We start from the raw sequence: 23,871 nt of genomic DNA, 5'->3' as shown, positions 1-23,871 counted from the left end.
CCACAGCGAGTTGATCAGCCACGGTGAACGTAGTGTTCGCCACGGCGACGGCGTTGTCCACCACCGCAGGATGATCCGCCACGGCGACGGCGAGTCGATCAGCAACGTTGGAGCATGGGCCCGCAGACGACTACGTTGGAGCATGGGCCCGTAGACGAATGCGATAGAGTTTTTTCAATAAAGCTCTGAGTTTCGCAGACATGATCATCACTCTACTTCATCTGTTTGAAAGGAACAATGAGGCTCCTCCTCCTCTTGACTCTCATTCGCTTCAGCGTTGCCGTCATCACAGCTAAGGCAGGACAGAAGAGCGTCACTCTGCCATGTCGAATTCCAAACTACAACCTCATAGCTGTTGAGTGGAGCAGAGCTGACCTGGGAGAACAATATGTGCTTTTATACCGGGACGGGCACTTTGAGCCACCCAACCAGCATCCATCTTTTAAGAACCGAGTGGATCTGGAAGACAGACAGATGAAGAATGGAGACGTGTCTTTGATTCTGAAGGATGTGACGACTAATGACACTGGAACATACGAGTGTCGTGTCTTCCTGGGAGAAACAAGCCCATGGAAGTCCATCAGCATCATCTACCTGAGTGTTGTTGATCCTCCAGGTGAGTGAGTAGAGTTGAGTGTGTGTGTGATCAGAGGTGAAGCTGCTTCCTGGTTGTTGATGTTTGTTTCTAAAGATGTTGTTGATGAGACTTTGTAGAAAGCAGCTGGTCTGAGTGATGTGATCAGAGTGCAGTAGATAATGTCTGACAGCAGTTTGAAGAGGAAATGGATTCTGTTCTGTTCTTCACTCATCACCTACCTGACAGCTGACACCTCACACCTGTTTCTCACCTGCAGGTCAGCCTGGAGGACACACAGACGATGGAGGGAAGGAGGCAGGAGGGAAGGAGGCTGGAGGGAAGGAGGATGGAGACACAGAGGATGGATCTGTTGGACTGAGAGTTGGTCTGCCAGTTTCTGCTGTGCTTCTTGTTGCTGCTGTTGTTGGTTTTTTGATCTACAGAAAACATAAACAACGACAGAGTCAGGATTCACATAATCCTCCCATGGAACTCCAGCCTGAAATTTCTGAGAGCTTTCTACAGCTGACTTCTGAATCTCCCACTGACAAACAAAGAGACAGAAATGACCTAAAAACAGACAGCTGTCACCAACACTCCACAAGGATCCCCGATGTCACTTTGACAGTTGAGGATGAACTACTTCGTCATCCTCGGCCTCAGCAAACAGCAGGACTGCTTCCAGAGAGTGACATCAGAGTGTAGTAGATAATGTCTGACAGCAGTCTAAAGAGGAAATGGATTCTGTTCTGCTCTTTACTCATTTCTTTCTTTTCCTGTTTTTGGCGGTGATGGGTTTTTTTTATGATTCACAGCACTAAGACAACAAACGACACACTGTTAATACCAACCTCCTGATGAAGGATGTTTGAAATGTCTCAGAGCTGTCTCATGTTTCTCTAATAAAACCACCAACAATTAACCTTAAATACTTGTTTCGTGTATTCTTACAATTAGGGGAAAAAATAAATACAAATCAACAACTTCACTGTCTCAAGAAATACTATGTTTGCCATGACCACCTCCTTCTGGTTTCAGTGTTAATAAAACTGAAATGCACACAGCAACAGACAGCGTGCTGCATCCTGGTCAGTAAAATAGGCCCCCGGTGAACCAATTTATGTCAGTAACACACAGTGATTCATGATCCCATTTGAAGTTCTGCATTTGGTGCTGAGTAACATCCAATTAGAGTCCAAGAAGCAAATAAGAATAAATTCAAGCTGGAGGTCATGTGACAATAATTAACAGACCCTGCTGCTGTAACTCCATCAGACTGTTTTAAATTGCAAATGTCAAAATGGTGGGTCAGTGTGAGTCACACTCAAACATTCCTGCTTATTTCAGAGATTTAAAGTTAACATGAAGCAGTTAACATGTTCTGTACATGTAGAGGAGCAGAAAAGTTAAGAGATGTACAATGAAAGTTGTATTTAAGTCAATGCCTTTAAAAAATCAATTTCTTAGTCAGTAGCAGACTGCCTGAACAGACTGAAGCTTCCTCCTCGTTTCCTGATGAAGATCCTTTCAGAGGCTCTTGACAGGTTTTGGTTTCAGTCACATCTTTTCTCTGAGCTGCTGAGAACTGAAACTACAAGAAACTCACTTTCAGCCTCTAAATCTGACCACTTAAGACTGTTGTAAACATGACCAGCATGTGTCCTCAACACAGACTTTAATGTAAGAGCTTCTGTAGAGCTGATTCACTGCCAGCCTGATTATTCATGGTGCCCTGACTGGACCAGCTGTCTGTGAAAACTGACTTCAATCAGCTTTCAGTGATCCAGTCACAGTTTGGGACACAGGATATGTGATATTTATATTTCAAAGGGTCTCCTAAGTTTTCATTCCATCCTCTTCCAATTATCCCTGTCATGGACACGGGGGGCTGGAGCCTATCCCAGCTACCACAGGGTGAGAGGTGGGTACACCCTGAACAGGTCTCCACTCTATCACAGGGCTAACACACAGAGACAGACAACCACATTCACATTTAAATATATCATATCAAGAAGTGCAAGCTTTTTTTCTCTGTGCTCAAACCAGCATTCCTCCCTGTCCAGGATGTGTACGTCGTCGTCATTGAAAGGTAAAATTTAATTATATTACCAATAAAAATTAAACAGGAAAAATATTTATAAGTGGAAGCTTGGTAAGGGCTCTCTGCCTTTTCTTTATCCACATTTTCTGCTGTTTTGTGACCAGTCAGGGAGCTGAGCTAACTTTGTGTTACAGTGGGGTTGTAACACTCAGTGTAACCCTGTGGAGACTCATATCAGATGACTTTTGGTTCTTTGAAACAAATGATGTTTGAAGGACTTCTGGCCTCCAGTCGACCACTTGAGGTTCTTCATCGCCTGGATCACACCCCAAAAAAGTCCAGGTCACGTATTTATAAGTGTAATAAAGAAGTAGTAATATTTGGATCATTTACTAAAGCAGTAGCATGAAAATACACTCAAAGAACCTGAAGTAAAAGTACTCGTTGGTTCTCAGTACACAATACCTTTCAATATATTTGGCATTAAGATGTAGCTGCAAGTGAAAATCTTCTGCCTCAAACATGCTGAACTCACTTTAACATCAGATCATAAATTTGTGTCACAGTAAATTAAAAATCTTGTGTCGAATCAAAATGACTTTTATGGGATCTGTGAATGAAATACTTTGGATGTAAATTAAAAAATCATCTGAGGGGAGTGTCTAAGATAATGATAAACAAAATCCACCGTCACCTTGTTAAAGAGCAAAGTACAGCAGAGCACTCTCTTTGCTTGTTTCTTAATGAAACCCCTCTCATGGTTGTATTTTTTTTATCAGCTTCTTACTGTGAAAGACTTCAAAACATGATAGAGGAGATTGCTGAGTTCATCTTGACTCCAGATTTCTGAATAAAACAGGCTCTTTAGCTCTGAATGGTTTCAGTCTAACATTTGTTCTGCTCTTTTACTATTTCATAAACCCAGAGAGTTGACTGACAGGAGCAGTTGTGAGAATAACTCGAGTACTGATGGAACATTTTAAGAGACACACACAAAAACTCTGGTGCACAGGCCCAGTAAAACTTGTTTATGGAACGCAGTTCAACTGGGTGAGCCCTTTCCTCAGAAAGTACCAGAAGGTGCTTCAGGTGTTTCAACAAATCCCTGACCCCGACTCAGGAACAAACATGTCTGTCTTTGGACTTTCAGAGGAAACTTTGGTGCCAGAGACAGTGCACGGAGGCACAAGGAGAACACACTGAAAGGCTCAGTATAGATTCAAAAGCTGGCCGCAATTTGAAAACATCTTAAATTATATTTAGTTTTTATTAGTGACAATATTAGAAAACAGTACACCGATTACATCAAAATCACGGCGCTACTTAAATGAATTCCTTGAAACATTGTAGACTTCTTATTCTATTTTTAAAAAGTGCCCTTTTCTTGGACCTTATTCCACTTTCAAACAGGTGAATGTAAGTTCCTGTTCAGGTGCTTCATGGAAACTGATGCATCCAGAAACCATTTTACAAATAAGTGTGTTTGCGTGTCAGTTTTTAATTGGTTAAAAACTTTTCATCACCTTTCCCAGTAATACACACCCTGTTCTCACATTAACAGAAAATAAAGCAATCATGAACCCTGTACTAAAGAAAGACAAAAAAAGAGACGTAGAGCAAGAAAGTGATGGATTTCACATCATGTGGCTTTTATTCTTTTTCTGTGTTGAGGTTTCAAGAAAAGCAGTAATGACTGATCATTCAGATATTTTACACAAGTAAGGAAAGAGTCACATTAAAAGTTCACACAGCAGCAGTCGCTGATTCACACTTTAATTTGTTCTTAATGTTTTTAAATGGGGCTGCATTGCTGACTGTCATCTACAGACTCAGATTTAATGTGTTTGTATATTTGTATACAGCTGAAAACTAAACTTACCTCTTTCTTAAAGTTGGAGTTGTTTTCAACAATATTATTAAAATGACTTATTAATAAATAGGCGGTGGGTGAAATCAACACACAGAATCCTGAAGCAAAGAACATTATTGTTATGACCATCTTATGCTCGTCTCCAAGAAAGGACCTGAAGTGGTGCCAGAAACTTCTGATCTGTTTCTGCAAGACACAAAACAGAGCCAACATGAGAGCAGAAACTTTGCTTCCACATTTCAAATTCAAAACTGGAATTTTTCAGGAGCTGAGGTGCAGGTTTCATTCTGTCTGAATAATTAGTCATTTATCATAATTCACTTTGTTTTCTAGAAGATAAATGACAGTTGTTAAAGAGGAAAACATAAGTAAAATGCCACATGAGATGTCAACTGATAAGGTGTAGCTCATGGTTGTTACAGCTAAATCTTTTTTTATATATATATTAATACTTTTATAACTGAACTTCAAGAAAAACAACCAAAGAACAGAATAAATTAAAACTATTATATCGATGGAATAAAAAGGTTTCAGTGAATATGAGTGCGGATGATTGTCTGTGTATATGTTAGCTCTGCCCTGGCCTGACAACTGGGATAGGCTCCAAAATAATGCTCCTCTGCACTTTGAATGGCAATTTCAGCTGAAGATAAACTAAACATTGTATCGATGACAAAAGAGTATTTATTTTAGTTAGTCAAAAACAGCTTTTGTGTTTTAAAATTAAAAATGTCACAGAGAATAACTGGGCTATATTACTATCACTGCCATTTGTACAATCTCAGCAAATGAACATTAAATCACAATATACAGTTATTCCACCTCAAAAAGTGTCATTTTCTTTGGATTTATTCTACTGATATATTTAGCCACAAAAAGGGGAAACTGTATCACAAACACACAACATGGAAAATGAAATTAATGTCTAGAAAAAACAAATACAGGAAGATCTGTATCCAGAAGCAGATGTGAGCCCACATACAGCTCAATGTGATTTTAATTACACTAAAACTGACAAAAAAATGACGAAAACTTCATTCCTCTTCCTGGACTTTCTCTTCAACTTGAGCTATCTCCTACAACTTCCTACAAACTGTAAACTACTGTATTTGTAGTCAAATAAGTTATTAACACTTTCTGTGAAGCAATCACAGGATAATTGTATCGCAGCTGTAATCATCATTATTATTGTTATTATTATTATTGTTGTTGTTAGTAGTAGTAGTATGTATGACACTTTATACAATAAAGTACAGACGCCTAAACTGTGAAGTTTGTCATTCTTTAAACTTAAAAAAAAAAAAAAAAAAACTGTCCATGAACACGAAGCGTAAATGAATGAGGAAGGTAAACAGAATCAAAGGAAGAAACCTTTGGACAAAAGCTTAAAAAAACTGCAAATGAGTAAAACGAGAAGAATATAATGTTTAAAATCATTCCTAAATAAATGTATAAGTGTGACAAACGAGCACACTCAGTGTGAAAACCATTTGAACCGTTTTTAGGGAAACAAAAATAAATGCAAGAAATCTGTGGACGAAAAAGTGGAAAAAAAGAACTACAAAATGAGTGAAACGAGGAGAAAAAAAAAACTACAAACCCCTGTTTATGTTCGTGGTATGAGCCCACAAACAGCCCAGTGTGTCTAAAACAATGTTGAAAATCATTCCTAAAAAAAGTTATAAGTAAGGGCAAAACGAGCAAACTCAGCGTGAAAAGATATCCTTCAAAAAGGAAACTAAAATGAAAATCAGTTTCAAAATGAACGGTTAAAGAAAAAACGTAAAAAGAAAGAAAAGTAAGGAAAATGAAAAAAAAGTTAAATAAGTGTATTTAAGCGACTCGCAAAAAATCAGGAGAATATATGAAAAGAGCAGCTGAGACTGAACCAAAAGTTTTCCGCAGTCTGTCCGTGAAAGAGTCTCTGCTTACCGCCACAAGCTGAAGCAAAACTTCACCCTACCACGGCGTTCGTGGATGACTACCATCTGCTCAGTGTTCAACCTCTCGCCTTGTACTTCACTAGAGGCACGAAACATGACAGTGTCGAGCATTCGACCTCGGAGTCGATGTTAATCTACCACAGCGAGGGAGGGGGTTCATTCAGCACAGGCACGGCGAGTCGATCAGCAAGTTAGAGTATGGGCCCGCGGACGACTACGGCGGTGTTCGCCGCAGGCACGGCGGGGTTAATCCCCCACAGCGAGTTGATCAGCCACGGCGAACGCGGTGTTCGCCACGGCGACCACGTTGTCCGCCACGGCGAGATGATACGCCGCGGTGTCCGCCATCGCGACCGCTTTGTCCGTCACAGCGAGTTGATCTGCCACGGCGAACGCGGTGTTCGTCACGGCGACCACGTTGTCCGCCACGGCGAGATGATACGCCGCGGTGTCCGCCATCGCGACCGCTTTGTCCGTCACAGCGAGTTGATCTGCCACGGCGAACGCGGTGTTCGCCACGGCGACCAAGTTGTCCGCCGGGGCGAAGGCGGTGTCCACCACCGCGAGATGATCCGCCGCGGTGTCCACTACGGCGAGATGATCCGCCACGGCGAGTGACGGCGTTAAATAACCACGGCCAGGGCGGTGTCCGCCACGGCGAGGGCGGTGTCCACCACCGCGAGATGATCCCGCGGCGATCCGCCATCGCGACCGCTTTGTCCGCCACAGCGAGTTGATCTGCCACGGCGAGGGAGGGGGTTGATCCAGCACAGGCACCGCGAGTCGATCAGCAAGTTAGAGTATGGGCCCGCAGACGACTACGGCGACGGCGGTTTCCGCCGCGGGCACGGCGGTGTTAATCCCCCACAGCGAGTTGATCAGCCACGGCGAACGCGGTGTTCGCCACGGCCACCAAGTTGTCCGCCGGGGCGAGGGCGGTGTCCACCACCGCGAGATGATCCGCCGCGGTGTCCACCACGGCGAGATGATTCGCCACGGCGAGTGGATCCGCCACGGCGAGTGACGGCGTTAAATCACCACGGCGAGGGCGGTGTCCACCACCGCGAGATGATCCGCCGCGGTGCCCGCCATCGCGACCGCCGCGGTATCCGCAACAGCGAGTTGATCTGCCACGGCGAGGGAGGGGGTTCATCCAGCACAGGCACGGCGAGTCGATCAGCAAGTTAGAGTATGGGCCCGCAGACGACTAGGGCGACGGCGGTGTCCGCCGCGGGCACGGCGGGGTTATTTCCCCACAGCGAGTTGATCAGCCACGGTGAACGTAGTGTTCGCCACGGCGACGGCGTTGTCCACCACCGCAGGATGATCCGCCACGGCGACGGCGAGTCGATCAGCAACGTTGGAGCATGGGCCCGCAGACGACTACGTTGGAGCATGGGCCCGTAGACGAATGCGATAGAGTTTTTTCAATAAAGCTCTGAGTTTCGCAGACATGATCATCACTCTACTTCATCTGTTTGAAAGGAACAATGAGGCTCCTCCTCCTCTTGACTCTCATTCGCTTCAGCGTTGCCGTCATCACAGCTAAGGCAGGACAGAAGAGCGTCACTCTGCCATGTCGAATTCCAAACTACAACCTCATAGCTGTTGAGTGGAGCAGAGCTGACCTGGGAGAACAATATGTGCTTTTATACCGGGACGGGCACTTTGAGCCACCCAACCAGCATCCATCTTTTAAGAACCGAGTGGATCTGGAAGACAGACAGATGAAGGATGGAGACGTGTCTTTGATTCTGAAGGATGTGACGACTAATGACACTGGAACGTACGAGTGTCGTGTCTTCGTGGGAGAAACAAGCTCATGGAAGTCCATCAACACCACCTACCTGAGTGTTGATCCTCCAGGTGAGTGAGTAGAGTTGAGTGTGTGTGTGATCAGAGGTGAAGCTGCTTCCTGGTTGTTGATGTTTGTTTCTAAAGATGTTGTTGATGAGACTTTGTAGAAAGCAGCTGGTCTGAGTGATGTGATCAGAGTGCAGTAGATAATGTCTGACAGCAGTTTGAAGAGGAAATGGATTCTGTTCTGTTCTTCACTCATCACCTACCTGACAGCTGACACCTCACACCTGTTTCTCACCTGCAGGTCAGCCAGGAGGACACACAGAGGATGGAGGGAAGGAGGCAGGAGGAGAGAAGAGTGGATCTGTTGGACTCATCATTGGTCTTTCAATTGTTGCTGTGGTTGTTTTAATCTACATAACATATAAAACATGTTGTCAGGACTCAGATCATCCTCCCACTGAACCACAGATTGAAATGTCTGAGAGATTTCTGAACTCTCAATCTCCTGCTGATGAACACAGAGACAGAAATGACCCGGAAGCAAACAACAGTCACCAACACTCCACAAGGATCCCTGATGTCACATTTGAGAATGAACTACTTCATCCTCAGCAAACAGCAGGACTGATTCCAGAGAGTGACATCAGAGTGCAGTAGATAATTTCTGACAGCAGTCTGAAGAGGAAATGGATTCTGTTCTGTTCTGGTTGTTTTTTGTTTGTTCATTTTATCTGCACAAAACTAAGAGATCCACAGTTAACACCAGCCTCCACATGAAATGTTTAGATTCTCTCAGAGCTGTCTGTTACTCTAATAAAACCGCCAACAATTATTGTTAAATACTTGTTTTGTCTATCTTACTTAAAATCAGGGGGGGGGAAATACATGCAAATTATGTATGTAAAAAATGTAAAAATGTAAAAAATCCAATTAACTACTTGGATGTTCTGTTAACTACAGTGAAGCAAAGACAAATGCAGGTTGTACGTCCTTTTGGCCTTAAAGTCTTTAAAATACCCCAAAAAGATGTGACGTTAGGACAGAGTTAAACCTGGAGGTCAGGCGACAATAATTAACACACCCAATCAGACTGTTTTAAATTGTAAATGTCAAAATGGTGGATCAGTGTTCGTCACATTCAAATATTCCTGCTTATTTCAGTGATTTAAAGTTCTTCTAACTGTCCTGTAACCTCTGGGCCGCATGTTAAAGGAAAGCATAAAAAATAACGTTATGAGGACAGATTTAATTCTCTTTAGTGAAGTTTCAGAGAATCTTTTCTCTGTGAGTCAGAAAGGTGAAATAGAAACAATGCTTTAGGTTTTCTGTGTTAAACACAAAAATGAAGAAAATTTCAGGCTGGCGATGAATAATTTGTTAAATTACAGAACAGAAAATAAAACATTCATCAGGAGCTGTGAGTTTATCATCTTTAAGTGTAAAACTGACGACGAAAATCTGAAGTATGTTTGGCTTTTAAAGGCTGTGCAGGACCCCGTTTGAGCCTGTTGGAGAGGAGGCAGGATGGAGGAGCTCAGCATGTTTACGGTTTGAAGTCTCCTGAATCCTGAAACTGTTCTTTTTTTATTAAACGTCACTGTTCATAACAAAGTGTGTTTGTGTTTCACAAGTTCCTAAAAAAAGGTTTTGAAGCAGTTAACATGTTCTGTACATGTAGAGGAGCAGAAAAGTTAAGAGATATACAATGAAAGTTGTATTTAAGTCAATGCCTTTAAAAAATCAATTTCTTAGTCAGTAGCAGACTGCCTGAACAGACTGAAGCTTCCTCCTCGTTTCCTGATGAAGATCCTTTCAGAGGCTCTTGACAGGTTTTGGTTTCAGTCACATCTTTTCTCTGAGCCGCTGAGAACTGAAACTACAAGAAATTCACTTTCAGCCTCTAAATCTGACCACTTAAGATTATTATAAACATGACCAGCATGTGTCCTCAACACAGACTTTAATGTAAGAGCTTCTGTAGAGCTAATTCACTGCCAGCCTGATTATTCATGGTGCCCTGACTGGACCAGCTGTCTGTGAAAACTGACTTCAATCAGCTTTCAGTGATCCAGTCACAGTTTGGGACACAGGATATGTGATATTTATATTTCAAAGGGTCTCCTAAGTTTTCATTCCATCCTCTTCCAATTATCCCTGTCATGGACACGGGGGCTGGAGCCTATCCCAGCTACCACAGGGTGAGAGGTGGGTACACCCTGAACAGGTCTCCACTCTATCACAGGGCTAACACACAGAGACAGACAACCACATTCACATTTAAATATATCATATCAAGAAGTGCAAGCTTTTTTTCTCTGTGCTCAAATCAGCATTCCTCCCTGTCCAGGATGTGTACGTCGTCGTCATTGAAAGGGAAAATTTAATTATATTACCAATAAAAATTAAACAGTAAAAATATTTCTAAGTGGAAGCTTGGTAAGGGCTCTCTGCCTTTTCTTTGTCCACATTTTCTGCTGTTTTGTGACCAGTCAGGGAGCTGAGCTAACTTTGTGTTACAGTGGGGTTGTAACACTCAGTGTAACCCTGTGGAGACTCATATCAGATGACTTTTGGTTCTTTGAAACAAATGATGTTTGAAGGACTTCTGGCCTCGTGTCGACCACTTGAGGTTCTTCATCGCCTGGGTCACACCCCAAAAAAGTCCAGGTCACGTATTTATAAGTGTAATAAAGAAGTAGTAATATTTGGATCATTTACTAAAGCAGTAGCATGAAAATACACTCAAAGAACCTGAAGTAAAAGTACTCGTTGGTTCTCAGTACACAATACCTTTCAATATATTTGGCATTAAGATGTAGCTGCAAGTGAAAATCTTCTGCCTCAAACATGCTGAACTCACTTTAACATCAGATCATAAATTTGTGTCACAGTAAATTAAAAATCTTGTGTCGAATCAAAATGACTTTTATGGGATCTGTGAATGAAATACTTTGGATGTAAATTAAAAAATCAGCTGAGGGGAGTGTCTAAGATAATGATAAACAAAATCCACCGTCACCTTGTTAAAGAGCAAAGTACAGCAGAGCACTCTCTTTGTTTGTTTCTTAATGAAACCCCTCTCATGATTTTATTTTTTTTATCAGCTTCTTACTGTGAAAGACTTAAAAACATGATAGATGAGATTGGAACTTGATGATTACTGAGTTCATCTTGACTCCAGATTCCTGAATAAAACAGGCTCTTTAGCTCTGAATGGTTTCAGTCTAACATTTGTTCTGCTCTTTTACTATTTCATAAACCCAGAGAGTTGACTGACAGGAGCAGTTGTGAGAATAACTCGAGTACTGATGGAACATTTTAAGAGACACACACAAACACTCTGGTGCACAGGCCCTGTAAAAACTTGTTTATGGAACGCAGTTCAACTGGGTGAGCCCTTTCCTCAGAAAGTACCAGAAGGTGCTTCAGGTGTTTCAACAAATCCCTGACCCAGACTCAGGAACAAACATGTCTGTCTTTGGACTTTGGGAGGAAACTTTGGTGTCAGAGACAGTGCACGGAGGCACAAGGAGAACACACTGAAAGGCTCAGTATAGATTCAAAAGCTGGCAGCAGTTTGAAAACATCTTAAATTATATTTAGTTTTTATTAGTGACAATATTAAAAAACAGTACACCGATTACATCAAAATCACGGCGCTACTTAAATGAATTCCTTGAAATATTGTAGACTTCTTATTCTATTTTTAAAAAGTGCCCTTTTCTTGGACCTTATTCCACTTTCAAACAGGTGAATGTAAGTTCCTGTTCAGGTGCTTCATGGAAACTGATGCATCCAGAAACCATTTTACAAATAAGTGTGTTTGCGTGTCAGTTTTTCATTGGTTAAAAACTTTTCATCACCTTTCCCAGTAATACACACCCTGTTCTCACATTACAGAAAATAAAGCAATCATGAACCCTGTACTAAAGAAAGACAAAAAAAGAGACGTAGAGCAAGAAAGTGATGGATTTCACATCATTTATTTTTTATTCTTCTGTGTTGAGGTTTCAAGAAAAGCAGTAATGACTGATCATTCAGATATTTTACACAAGTAAGGAAAGAGTCACATTAAAAGTTCACACAGCAGCAGTCGCTGATTCACACTTTAATTTGTTCTTAATGTTTTTAAATGCGGCTGCATTGCTGACTGTCATCTACAGATGCAGATTTATTGTGTTTGTATATTTGCAGATATTCACCTGACAGAGAGAATCTCTCTCTTCTATAAAACTAGACTTACCTCTTTCTTAAAGTTGGAGTTGTTTTCAACAATATTATTAAAATGACTTATTAATAAATAGGCGGTGGGTGAAATCAACACACAGAATCCTGAAGCAAAGAACATTATTATTATGACCATCTTATGCTCGTCTCCAAGAAAGGACCTGAAGTGGTGCCAGAAACTTCTGATCTGTTTCTGCAAGACACAAAACAGAGCAAACATGAGAGCAGAAACTTTGCTTCCACATTTCAAATTCAAAACTGGAATTTTTCAGGAGCTGAGGTGCAGGTTTCATTCTGTCTGAATAATTAGTCATGTTATTTATCATAATTCACTTTGTTTTCTAGAAGATAAATGACAGTTGTTAAAGAGGAAAACATAAGTAAAATGCCACATGAGATGTCAACTGATAAGGTGTAGCTCATGGTTGTTACAGCTAAATCTTTTTTTATATATATATTAATACTTTTATAACTGAACTTCAAGAAAAACAACCAAAGAACAGAATAAATTAAAACTATTATATCGATGGAATAAAATGGTTTCAGTGAATATGAGTGCGGATGATTGTCTGTGTATATGTTAGCTCTGCCCTGGCCTGACAACTGGGATAGGCTCCAAAATAATGCTCCTCTGCACTTTGAATGGCAATTTCAGCTGAAGATAAACTAAACATTGTATCGATGACAAAAGAGTATTTATTTTAGTTAGTCAAAAACAGCTTTTGTGTTTTAAAATTAAAAATGTCACAGAGAATAACTGGGCTATATTACTATCACTGCCATTTGTACAATCTCAGCAAATGAACATTAAATCACAATATACAGTTATTCCACCTCAAAAAGTGTCATTTTCTTTGGATTTATTCTACTGATATATTTAGCCACAAAAGGGGAAACTGTATCACAAACACACAACATGGAAAATGAAATTAATGTCTAGAAAAAACAAATACAGGAAGATCTGTATCCAGAAGCAGATGTGAGCCCACATACAGCTCAATGTGATTTTAATTACACTAAAACTGACAAAAAAATGACGAAAACTTCATTCCTCTTCCTGGACTTTCTCTTCAACTTGAGCTATCTCCTACAACTTCCTACAAACTGTAAACTACTGTATTTGTAGTCAAATAAGTTATTAACACTTTCTGTGAAGCAATCACAGGATAATTGTATCGCAGCTGTAATCATCATTATTATTGTTATTATTATTATTGTTGTTGTTAGTAGTAGTAGTATGTATGACACTTTATACAATAAAGTACAGACGCCTAAACTGTGAAGTTTGTCATTCTTTAAACTTAAAAAAAAAAAAAAAAAAAAAACTGTCCATGAACACGAAGCGTAAATGAATGAGGAAGGTAAACAGAATCAAAGGAAGAAACCTTTGGACAAAAGCTTAAAAAAACTGCAAATGAGTAAAACGAGAAGAATATAATGTTTAAAATCATTCCTAAATAAATGTATAAGTGTGACAAACGAGCACACTCAGTGTGAAAACCATTTGAACCGTTTTTAGGGAAACAAAAATAAATGCAAGAAATCTGTGGACGAAAAAGTGGAAAAAAAGAACTACAAAATGAGTGAAACGAGGAGAAAAAAAACTACAAACCCCTGTTTATGTTCGTGGTATGAGCCCACAAACAGCCCAGTGTGTCTAAAACAATGTTGAAAATCATTCCTAAAAAAAGTTATAAGTAAGGGCAAAACGAGCAAACTCAGCGTGAAAAGATATCCTTCAAAAAGGAAACTAAAATGAAAATCAGTTTCAAAATGAACGGTTAAAGAAAAAACGTAAAAAGAAAGAAAAGTAAGGAAAATGAAAAAAAAGTTAAATAAGTGTATTTAAGCGACTCGCAAAAAATCAGGAGAATATATGAAAAGAGCAGCTGAGACTGAACCAAAAGTTTTCCGCAGTCTGTCCGTGAAAGAGTCTCTGCTTACCGCCACAAGCTGAAGCAAAACTTCACCCTACCACGGCGTTCGTGGATGACTACCATCTGCTCAGTGTTCAACCTCTCGCCTTGTACTTCACTAGAGGCACGAAACATGACAGTGTCGAGCATTCGACCTCGGAGTCGATGTTAATCTACCACAGCGAGGGAGGGGGTTCATTCAGCACAGGCACGGCGAGTCGATCAGCAAGTTAGAGTATGGGCCCGCGGACGACTACGGCGGTGTTCGCCGCAGGCACGGCGGGGTTAATCCCCCACAGCGAGTTGATCAGCCACGGCGAACGCGGTGTTCGCCACGGCGACCACGTTGTCCGCCACGGCGAGATGATACGCCGCGGTGTCCGCCATCGCGACCGCTTTGTCCGTCACAGCGAGTTGATCTGCCACGGCGAACGCGGTGTTCGCCACGGCGACCAAGTTGTCCGCCGGGGCGAAGGCGGTGTCCACCACCGCGAGATGATCCGCCGCGGTGTCCACTACGGCGAGCTGATCCGCCACGGCGAGTGACGGCGTTAAATAACCACGGCCAGGGCGGTGTCCGCCACGGCGAGGGCGGTGTCCACCACCGCGAGATGATCCCGCGGCGATCCGCCATCGCGACCGCTTTGTCCGCCACAGCGAGTTGATCTGCCACGGCGAGGGAGGGGGTTGATCCAGCACAGGCACCGCGAGTCGATCAGCAAGTTAGAGTATGGGCCCGCAGACGACTACGGCGACGGCGGTTTCCGCCGCGGGCACGGCGGTGTTAATCCCCCACAGCGAGTTGATCAGCCACGGCGAACGCGGTGTTCGCCACGGCCACCAAGTTGTCCGCCGGGGCGAGGGCGGTGTCCACCACCGCGAGATGATCCGCCGCGGTGTCCACCACGGCGAGATGATTCGCCACGGCGAGTGGATCCGCCACGGCGAGTGACAGCGTTAAATCACCACGGCGAGGGCGGTGTCCACCACCGCGAGATGATCCGCCGCGGTGTCCGCGGTGTCCACCACGGCGAGATGATTCGCCACGGCGAGTGGATCCGCCACGGCGAGTGACGGCGTTAAATCACCACGGCGAGGGCGGTGTCCACCACCGCGAGATGATCCGCCGCGGTGCCCGCCATCGCGACCGCCGCGGTATCCGCAACAGCGAGTTGATCTGCCACGGCGAGGGAGGGGGTTCATCCAGCACAGGCACGGCGAGTCGATCAGCAAGTTAGAGTATGGGCCCGCAGACGACTAGGGCGACGGCGGTGTCCGCCGCGGGCACGGCGGGGTTATTTCCCCACAGCGAGTTGATCAGCCACGGTGAACGTAGTGTTCGCCACGGCGACGGCGTTGTCCACCACCGCAGGATGATCCGCCACGGCGACGGCGAGTCGATCAGCAACGTTGGAGCATGGGCCCGCAGACGACTACGTTGGAGCATGGGCCCGTAGACGAATGCGATAGAGTTTTTTCAATAAAGCTCTGAGTTTCGCAGACATGATCATCACTCTACTTCATCTGTTTGAAAGGAACAATGAGGCTCCTCCTCCTCTTGACTCTCATTCGCTTCAGCGTTGCCGTCATCACAGCTAAGGCAGGACAGAAGAGCGTCACTCTGCCATGTCGGATTCCAAACTACAACCTCATAGCTGTTGAGTGGAGCAGAGCTGACCTGGGAGAACAATATGTGCTTTTATACCGGGACGTTCACTTTGAGCCACCCAACCAGCATCCATCTTTTAAGAACCGAGTGGATCTGGAAGACAGACAGATGAAGGATGGAGACGTGTCTTTGATTCTGAAGGATGTGACGACTAATGACACTGGAACGTACGAGTGTCGTGTCTTCGTGGGAGAAACAAGCTCATGGAAGTCCATCAACACCACCTACCTGAGTGTTGATCCTCCAGGTGAGTGAGTAGAGTTGAGTGTGTGTGTGATCAGAGGTGAAGCTGCTTCCTGGTTGTTGATGTTTGTTTCTAAAGATGTTGTTGATGAGACTTTGTAGAAAGCAGCTGGTCTGAGTGATGTGATCAGAGTGCAGTAGATAATGTCTGACAGCAGTTTGAAGAGGAAATGGATTCTGTTCTGTTCTTCACTCATCACCTACCTGACAGCTGACACCTCACACCTGTTTCTCACCTGCAGGTCAGCCAGGAGGACACACAGAGGATGGAGGGAAGGAGGCAGGAGGAGAGAAGAGTGGATCTGTTGGACTCATCATTGGTCTTTCAATTGTTGCTGTGGTTGTTTTAATCTACATAACATATAAAACATGTTGTCAGGACTCAGATCATCCTCCCACTGAACCACAGAATGAAATGTCTGAGAGATTTCTGAACTCTCAATCTCCTGCTGATGAACACAGAGACAGAAATGACCCGGAAGCAAACAACAGTCACCAACACTCCACAAGGATCCCTGATGTCACATTTGAGAATGAACTACTTCATCCTCAGCAAACAGCAGGACTGATTCCAGAGAGTGACATCAGAGTGCAGTAGATAATGTCTGACAGCAGTCTGAAGAGGAAATGGATTCTGTTCTGTTCTGGTTGTTTTTTGTTTGTTCATTTTATCTGCACAAAACTAAGAGATCCACAGTTAACACCAGCCTCCACATGAAATGTTTAGATTCTCTCAGAGCTGTCTGTTACTCTAATAAAACTGCCAACAATTATTGTTAAATACTTGTTTTGTCTATCTTACTTAAAATCAGGGGGGGGGAAATACATGCAAATTATGTATGTAAAAAATGTAAAAATGTAAAAAATCCAATTAACTACTTGGATGTTCTGTTAACTACAGTGAAGCAAAGACAAATGCAGGTTGTACGTCCTTTTGGCCTTAAAGTCTTTAAAATACCCCAAAAAGATGTGACGTTAGGACAGAGTTAAACCTGGAGGTCAGGCGACAATAATTAACACACCCAATCAGACTGTTTTAAATTGTAAATGTCAAAATGGTGGGTCAGTGTTCGTCACATTCAAATATTCCTGCTTATTTCAGTGATTTAAAGTTCTTCTAACTGTCCTGTAACCTCTGGGCCGCATGTTAAAGGAAAGCATAAAAAATAACGTTATGAGGACAGATTTAATTCTCTTTAGTGAAGTTTCAGAGAATCTTTTCTCTGTGAGTCAGAAAGGTGAAATAGAAACAATGCTTTAGGTTTTCTGTGTTAAACACAAAAATGAAGAAAATTTCAGGCTGGCGATGAATAATTTGTTAAATTACAGAACAGAAAATAAAACATTCATCAGGAGCTGAAAGTGTATCATCTTTAAGTGTAAAACTGAGGATGAAAAGCTGAAGTATGTTTGGCTCTTAAAGGCTGTGCTGGATCCTGTTTGAGCCTGTTAGACAGCAGAGGAGGCAGAATGGAGGAGTTCAGCATGTTTACAGTTTGATGTCTTCTGGTCTTCTATTTAAATAAAGACACTGTTTCCCACATAGAGCACAGAGCTAAACAGATTTTTTTTTAATAAACACTTAAACCTTTTTCACATTATCTTGTTTGATCCTGATTAATCTTCAGCTCTGACTCTTCTAATGACCACCACGAGTGAGGGAGCTGCTTCCTGTACACTTCAGAAGTCTTTTCACAACCACAAGTCGCCCTCTGCTGGTCAATTTAAGAGAATGCAGGTGCGATACTTGAACGAAAGCTGATCCTCATCAACTACATTGCGGTGGGTGGATGGTGGTATTGTAATTTAACTGTTTCAATACAGCATATATAAAGGTAGTTAAAAGTCTCATTCAGCAAACTACTGCACACCTCCCCACTGCATCATCTTCACTACGTTCAAGTAGGTAGAGATAGATAATCCTCCAGCCCAGAGCTCACCTGTGATGCAAATATATTTTGACTATTTTTAATGCTGTCAGTGTAAAATAAGATGTTTCACGCACAGAACCACAGAGCACTCATGCATTAGGTTTTCCTGCAATACTACATTTATCACAGCTGCTAAGTTCAACAGCAAACGTTTGCAAATGTTTATTTATATTTACTTATTTCTCTTTATTTGTTTGTTTACAACAAAAACAATAAGACAAATAACATTTACAATATTAACCAGAGGCTCAAAACAGCAGAAATAATATTTGCACAATATAAAAAAGGGAGACAGAAACAGTAAGGTTAACATTAAGACAAAGATATTCCATCCATCCATCCATCCTCATCCGCTTTATCCGAGGTCGGGTCACGGGGGCAGCAGCCTAAGCAGAGAAGCCCAGACCTCCCTCTCCCCAGCCACCTCCTCCAGCTCATCCGGGGGAACACCAAGGCGTTCCCAGGCCAGCCGAGAGATATAATCTCTCCAGCGCGTCCTGGGTCTGCCCCGGGGCCTCCTCCCGGTGGGACATGCCCGGAACACCTCACCCAGGAGGCGCCCAGGGGGCATCCTTGTCAGATGCCCGAACCACCTCAACTGGCTCCTTTCGATGTGGAGGAGCAGCGGCTCTACTCTGAGCCCCTCCCGGATGGCCGAACTTCTCACCCTATCTCTAAGGGAGAGGCCAGCCACCCTTCGGAGGAAGCTCATTTCTGCCGCTTGTATCCGCGATCTCGTTCTTTCGGTCACTACCCACAGCTCGTGGCCATAGGTGAGGGTCGGGACGTAGATCGACCGGTAAATTGAGAGCTTCGCTTTTACACTCAGCTCCCTCTTCACCACGACGGACCGGTGCAGCGTCCGCATCACTGCAGCCGCAGCACCAATCCGTCTGTCGATCTCCGGCTCCCTTCTCCCATCACTCGCGAACAAGACCCCGAGATACTTAAACTCCTCCACTTGGGGCAGGAACTCATCCCCGACCCGGAGTGGGCACTCCACCCTTTTCCGGCTGAGAACCATGGCCTCAGATTTGGAGGTGCTGATCCTCATTCCCGCTGCTTCACACTCGGCTGCGAACCGTTCCAGTGCGAGCTGGAGGCCCCCACCCGATGAAGCCATCAGAACCACATCATCCGCAAAAAGCAGAGATGAGATTCTGAGGCCACCGAAGTGAAAGCCCTCCGCCACTTGGCTGCGCCTAGAAATCCTGTCCATAAAAATTATGAACAGAATCGGTGATAAAGGGCAGCCCTGGCGGAGCCCATCACCCACCGGAAACGAGTCCGACTTATTGCCGGCAATGCGAACCAAACTCTTACAACGGTTGTATAGGGATCGAATGGCCCGTAGCAATGGGCCAGACACCCCATACTCCCGCAACACCGCCCACAGGACACCCCGAGGGACACGGTCGAATGCCTTCTCCAAGTCCACAAAACACATGTAGACTGGTTGGGCAAACTCCCATGCACCCTCAAGTATCCTCGAGAGGATAAAGAGCTGGTCCAGTGTTCCGCGACCAGGACGAAAACCGCATTGTTCCTCCTGTATCCGAGGTTCGACTAACGGACGAACTCTCCTTTCCAGCACCCTGGCATAGACTTTCCCAGGGAGGCTGAGGAGTGTGATCCCCCTGTAGTTGGAACACACCCTCCGGTCTCCCCTCTTAAAGATGGGGACCACCACCCCGGTCTGCCAGTCCAGGGGTACTGCCCCTGATCTCCACGCAACATTGTAGAGGCGTGTCAACCAGGACAGCCCTACAACGTCCAGAGCCTTCAGGAACTCGGGGCGGACCTCATCAACACCAGGGGCTCTGCCACCGAGGAGTTGTTTAACTGCCTCAGTGACCTCGACCCCAGAAATTGGCGGGTCATTCCCCTCATCCCCAGACTCTGCTTCCTCCTCGGAAGACGTGTCAGTGGGATTAAGGAGGTCCTCGAAGTATTCCTTCCACCGTCTGACAATTTTCTCAGTCGACGTCAGCAGCGCACCGCCAGCACTATACACAGTGCAGGTAGAGCACCGCTTTCCCCTCCTGAGACGCCTGACGGTTTGCCAGAATCTCTTCGAGGCAGTCCGAAAGTCTTTTTCCATGGCCTCTCCGAACTCCTCCCACACCCGAGTTTTTGCTTCAGCCACTGCCCGAGCCGCATTCCGCTTGGCCTGTCGATACCTGTCAGCTGCCTCTGGAGTCCCACAGGCTAACCAAGCCCGATAGGACTCCTTCTTCAGCCTGGTGGCTCCCTTCACCTCTGGTGTCCACCATTTGGTTCGGGGATTACCACCACGGCAGGCACCAACCACCTTGCGGCCGCAGCTCAATGCAGCAGCTTCGGCAATGGAGACGCTGAACATGGTCCATTCGGACTCAATGTCCTCAGTCTCCCTCGGAATGTTGTTGAAGCTCTGCCGGAGGTGTGCGTTGAAGATCTCGCGGACTGGGGCCTCTGCTAGACGTTCCCAGCACACCCTCACTACGCGTTTAGGTGCACCGGGTCTGTCCAGCGTCCTCCCCCGCCACCTGATCCAACTCACCACCAGGTGGTGATCAGTTGACAGCTCAGCCCCTCTCTTTACCCGAGTGTCCAGAACATATGGTCGCAGGTCTGGTGATACGATTACAAAATCGATCATCGACCTGCGGCCTAGAGCATCCTGGTGCCACGTGCACTTATGGACGCTCTTATGTTCGAACAAGGTGTTCGTTATGGCCAAACTGTGATTTGCACAGAAGTCCAATAACAAAACACCACTCGGGTTCAGATCAGGGAGGCCGTTCCTCCCAATCACGCCCCTCCAGGTCTCGCTGTCGTTACCCACGTGAGCATTGAAGTCTCCCAGTAGGACAACAGAGTCTCCAGGTGGGGCACCTTCCAGCACCCCCCCCCAGGGACTCTAAGAAGGCTGGGTACTCTGAACTGCCACTCGGCGCATAAGCGCAGATGACAGTCAGGACCCGTTCCCCGACCCTGAGGCGCAGGGAACAAACCCTCTCATCCACCGGGAAAAACCCCAACGTACCGGCAGCAAGCCGGGGGGATATTAGAATACCCACCCCAGCCCGCCGCCTCTCACCAGGGGCAACTCCAGACTGAGACAGAGTCCAGCCCTCTCCAGGAGACTAGTTCCAGAGCCCAAGCCATGCGTAGAGGTGAGCCCGACTATATCTAGCCGGTACTTCTCAACCTCACGCACTAACTCAGGCTCCTTCCCCACCAGAGAGGTGACATTCCATGTCCCTATTGCCAGTCTTGGCAGCCGGGGATCGGTCCGCCAGGGCCTCCGCTCCTGGCCGCCGCCCGACACACATTGCACCCGACCCCTATGGCGCCTCCTGCGGGTGGTGGGCCTGCGGGAGGATGGGCCCATGTCTCCTCTTCGGGCTGTGCCCGGCCGGGCCCCATGGACTAAGGCCCGGCCACCAGACGCTCGCCCTCAGGCACCCTCCCGGGCCTGGCTCCAGGGCGGGGCCCCGGTAACCCTATCCCGGGCAGGGTAAACTGTTCCCTCGATGTTCTTTTCATACGGGTCTTCTGAATCGCTCTTTGTCTGGTCCCTCACCCAGGACCAATTTGCCATGGGAGACCCTACCAGGGGGCAAAAGCCCCCAGACAACATAGCCCCTGGGATCCCTGTGACACACAAACCCCTCCACCACGATAAGGTAGCGATTCACGGAGAGGGACAAAGATATTAAATAATTAATAGACATGTATTTTCTAAATCCACAGAAGAAGTTGTATATAAATTAAAAAATGTTGTCTGTTGCAGATTTGGAGTTGTGCTCAAAGCTCTCTGGTTGATGAAGATTTTAAATTGAAGTTTCTTGTTGTTAAGTTTTAATTTATGAATAAAGAATTCGCCATAAATTATGAGCAGATGGAAAATGAAAAATGCCTCTGTCTGAGACATTTTTAAAACACAAATCACAATTATTGACATATTTTCAGAATATTTGGATTTAATATCAAGTTTTCCTGGCGTTTTTCCAGGTTACCACATAAGTAATTGAGTTTTAAATCTGTTCACAGAGCACAGAAAGTTGATTTTTATTATGTTGATTTAAAGTCTGTCATATCAAACCAAATTCCACTAGAGAGCGCTCTAACATAAATAGATGTGGATCTGATGTGTTTTCTAACAGTTTTCTTCTTTTTCAGCTCCAACAACAATTATGTAATCTCAGCCTCCTTCATGAGTCTCATTGTACTTGTACTAATTTAGACAGACAAGCTACAAGGTTGTTTTCATTCTACATGTAAATATGTTTAATTTGTGTAATATCTTCATATCTTCACTCTCACAGCTCTGTCTGTTTTCTACTGGGTAGCCGTAGTTTTTGTTGACCGCTGCACGACGAGTTTTCCCTTGTTGCATTAGAGCCTGTGATGTTTTAAGAGTCTGAATCGGGAGCTCATCACATTACTCTGTAAACTCTCAAAGCGCTTTAATATACAAGCAAGCAATTCCACCTCTCGCATTATTGAGTAAAGTTGACAGCGTGTCAGGCAAATAGGCAGGCTCAGTCCCCGGCCTCTAACGACTGTGGAAGTCGCTACATTAACAATGAAAGTGCACTTTAAGGCTTAAAGATGCTAGGTTCTCTTAAATTTAGACAGGAGCTGTGCTGAACCAAAGTTTTTTTTGTGTATGGCAGTGAAGTGATCAGCCCACTGTGCTGGAGCACATCGATCGATCTATTTGTTATCTATATAAGATATAAGATACTGTGCAGGACCTGGAGCTGCCTGCAGGTTTAGATTTTTGTCATGTATTAAATGTTTCGGTTTCTGTTGACTTAGTTTCACCAGAAATGGGAGCCATGACAACCACAGAGTTGTTATAGCTATTGTGAAGCACAGACTAAAACAGAACGGCAACAACACCTCCACTGCTGATTTAACTTTAAACTTTGTTGTCTTTGCTAAAAAAAAAAAAAAAAAAAAAAACAGAGCAAAGGGTGACGGGTTGATCTCTGGGCCAGTTATAGTCGGGCATTGAAACAGTAGTATTCAAGCAGTAATTCACTGATTAGAAGCTCCAGCACAAATGACAGGTGCGTCAAAATGGGAATCCTGGCACCTGTCAAAAAGGTGAAACACACCAAAGACCTCAATCATTCATGGTCAGGTGATGTGGGTGTTTTTAACCACACCGTGGAGCAGTGTTTCAAAACATCTGTCCCTCATAAGCTCAATGCAGCAAGGAAACATCTAGATAAAGTTTAGAAACAGTTTAGATGAAGGCAGACATCATCTCGGACAGCACACCTCTATCAGCCAGGCTCAAAAGATTTCTGAGCCTGGCTGATGCTGATTAATGTTGGACAGGCCAGCTTAAAGGCCAGCACAGAGGCTTTGATCGTGACAGGAACAGGCCCTGAGCACCAGATCCAAAGAGGCAGGAGTCTGGGAGTATACCACAGCCAACATGACATCATGAACAGATGCCCATTTACAAAAAGCCTGAGACTGTATAACACATACAGTGGGAGGGGGAGATGCTAGCTGGAACAGCATCCACTGGACTTACATTTTAGGTTGCTTGGTTTAAAATTCACTTTGGTCAGTCAGAGTCAAAAGTAAAAACAAACAAAATCTCTATATAATTTTATGTAGTACACTTGAAGCCTGTTTTATTCATT

The 23,871-nt window shown here is 44.5% G+C and overlaps 3 protein-coding genes and 2 long non-coding RNA genes across 5 annotated transcripts; 3 read left to right on the top strand and 2 right to left on the bottom strand.

The window, feature by feature from the left end:
* The first annotated feature begins 202 nt into the window (after positions 1-202).
* Positions 203-1,506, top strand: LOC109200023 (uncharacterized). Its single transcript, XM_019355398.2, has 2 exons — positions 203-616; positions 855-1,506. Exons 1-2 carry the CDS (start codon positions 238-240, stop codon positions 1,280-1,282), a joined length of 807 nt encoding a protein of 268 aa, XP_019210943.1. The 5' UTR covers positions 203-237; the 3' UTR covers positions 1,283-1,506.
* A 2,737-nt stretch (positions 1,507-4,243) lies between these two features.
* LOC112843852 (uncharacterized) lies at positions 4,244-6,558 on the bottom strand. The gene is made up of 2 exons (XR_003216384.1): positions 6,421-6,558; positions 4,244-4,674 (listed from the first exon to the last, which is right to left on the bottom strand). It is a non-coding gene; the product is annotated as an uncharacterized LOC112843852 (long non-coding RNA).
* A 1,328-nt stretch (positions 6,559-7,886) lies between these two features.
* Positions 7,887-9,769, top strand: LOC109200028 (uncharacterized). The gene is made up of 2 exons (XM_019355401.2): positions 7,887-8,297; positions 8,536-9,769. Exons 1-2 carry the CDS (start codon positions 7,922-7,924, stop codon positions 8,889-8,891), a joined length of 732 nt encoding a protein of 243 aa, XP_019210946.1. The 5' UTR covers positions 7,887-7,921; the 3' UTR covers positions 8,892-9,769.
* A 2,460-nt stretch (positions 9,770-12,229) lies between these two features.
* Positions 12,230-14,543, bottom strand: LOC109200034 (uncharacterized). The gene is made up of 2 exons (XR_002060257.2): positions 14,406-14,543; positions 12,230-12,654 (listed from the first exon to the last, which is right to left on the bottom strand). It is a non-coding gene; the product is annotated as an uncharacterized LOC109200034 (long non-coding RNA).
* Positions 14,544-15,880: 1,337 nt separating this feature from the next.
* LOC109200031 (uncharacterized) lies at positions 15,881-17,073 on the top strand. The gene is made up of 2 exons (XM_019355406.2): positions 15,881-16,293; positions 16,532-17,073. Exons 1-2 carry the CDS (start codon positions 15,918-15,920, stop codon positions 16,885-16,887), a joined length of 732 nt encoding a protein of 243 aa, XP_019210951.1. The 5' UTR covers positions 15,881-15,917; the 3' UTR covers positions 16,888-17,073.
* Positions 17,074-23,871: the final 6,798 nt, after the last annotated feature.

Source organism: Oreochromis niloticus, linkage group LG3 (assembly GCF_001858045.2).
Source record: "Oreochromis niloticus isolate F11D_XX linkage group LG3, O_niloticus_UMD_NMBU, whole genome shotgun sequence".
Classification (NCBI taxonomy): domain Eukaryota; kingdom Metazoa; phylum Chordata; class Actinopteri; order Cichliformes; family Cichlidae; genus Oreochromis; species Oreochromis niloticus.
This window is presented reverse-complemented; position numbering and strand designations above follow the sequence as displayed.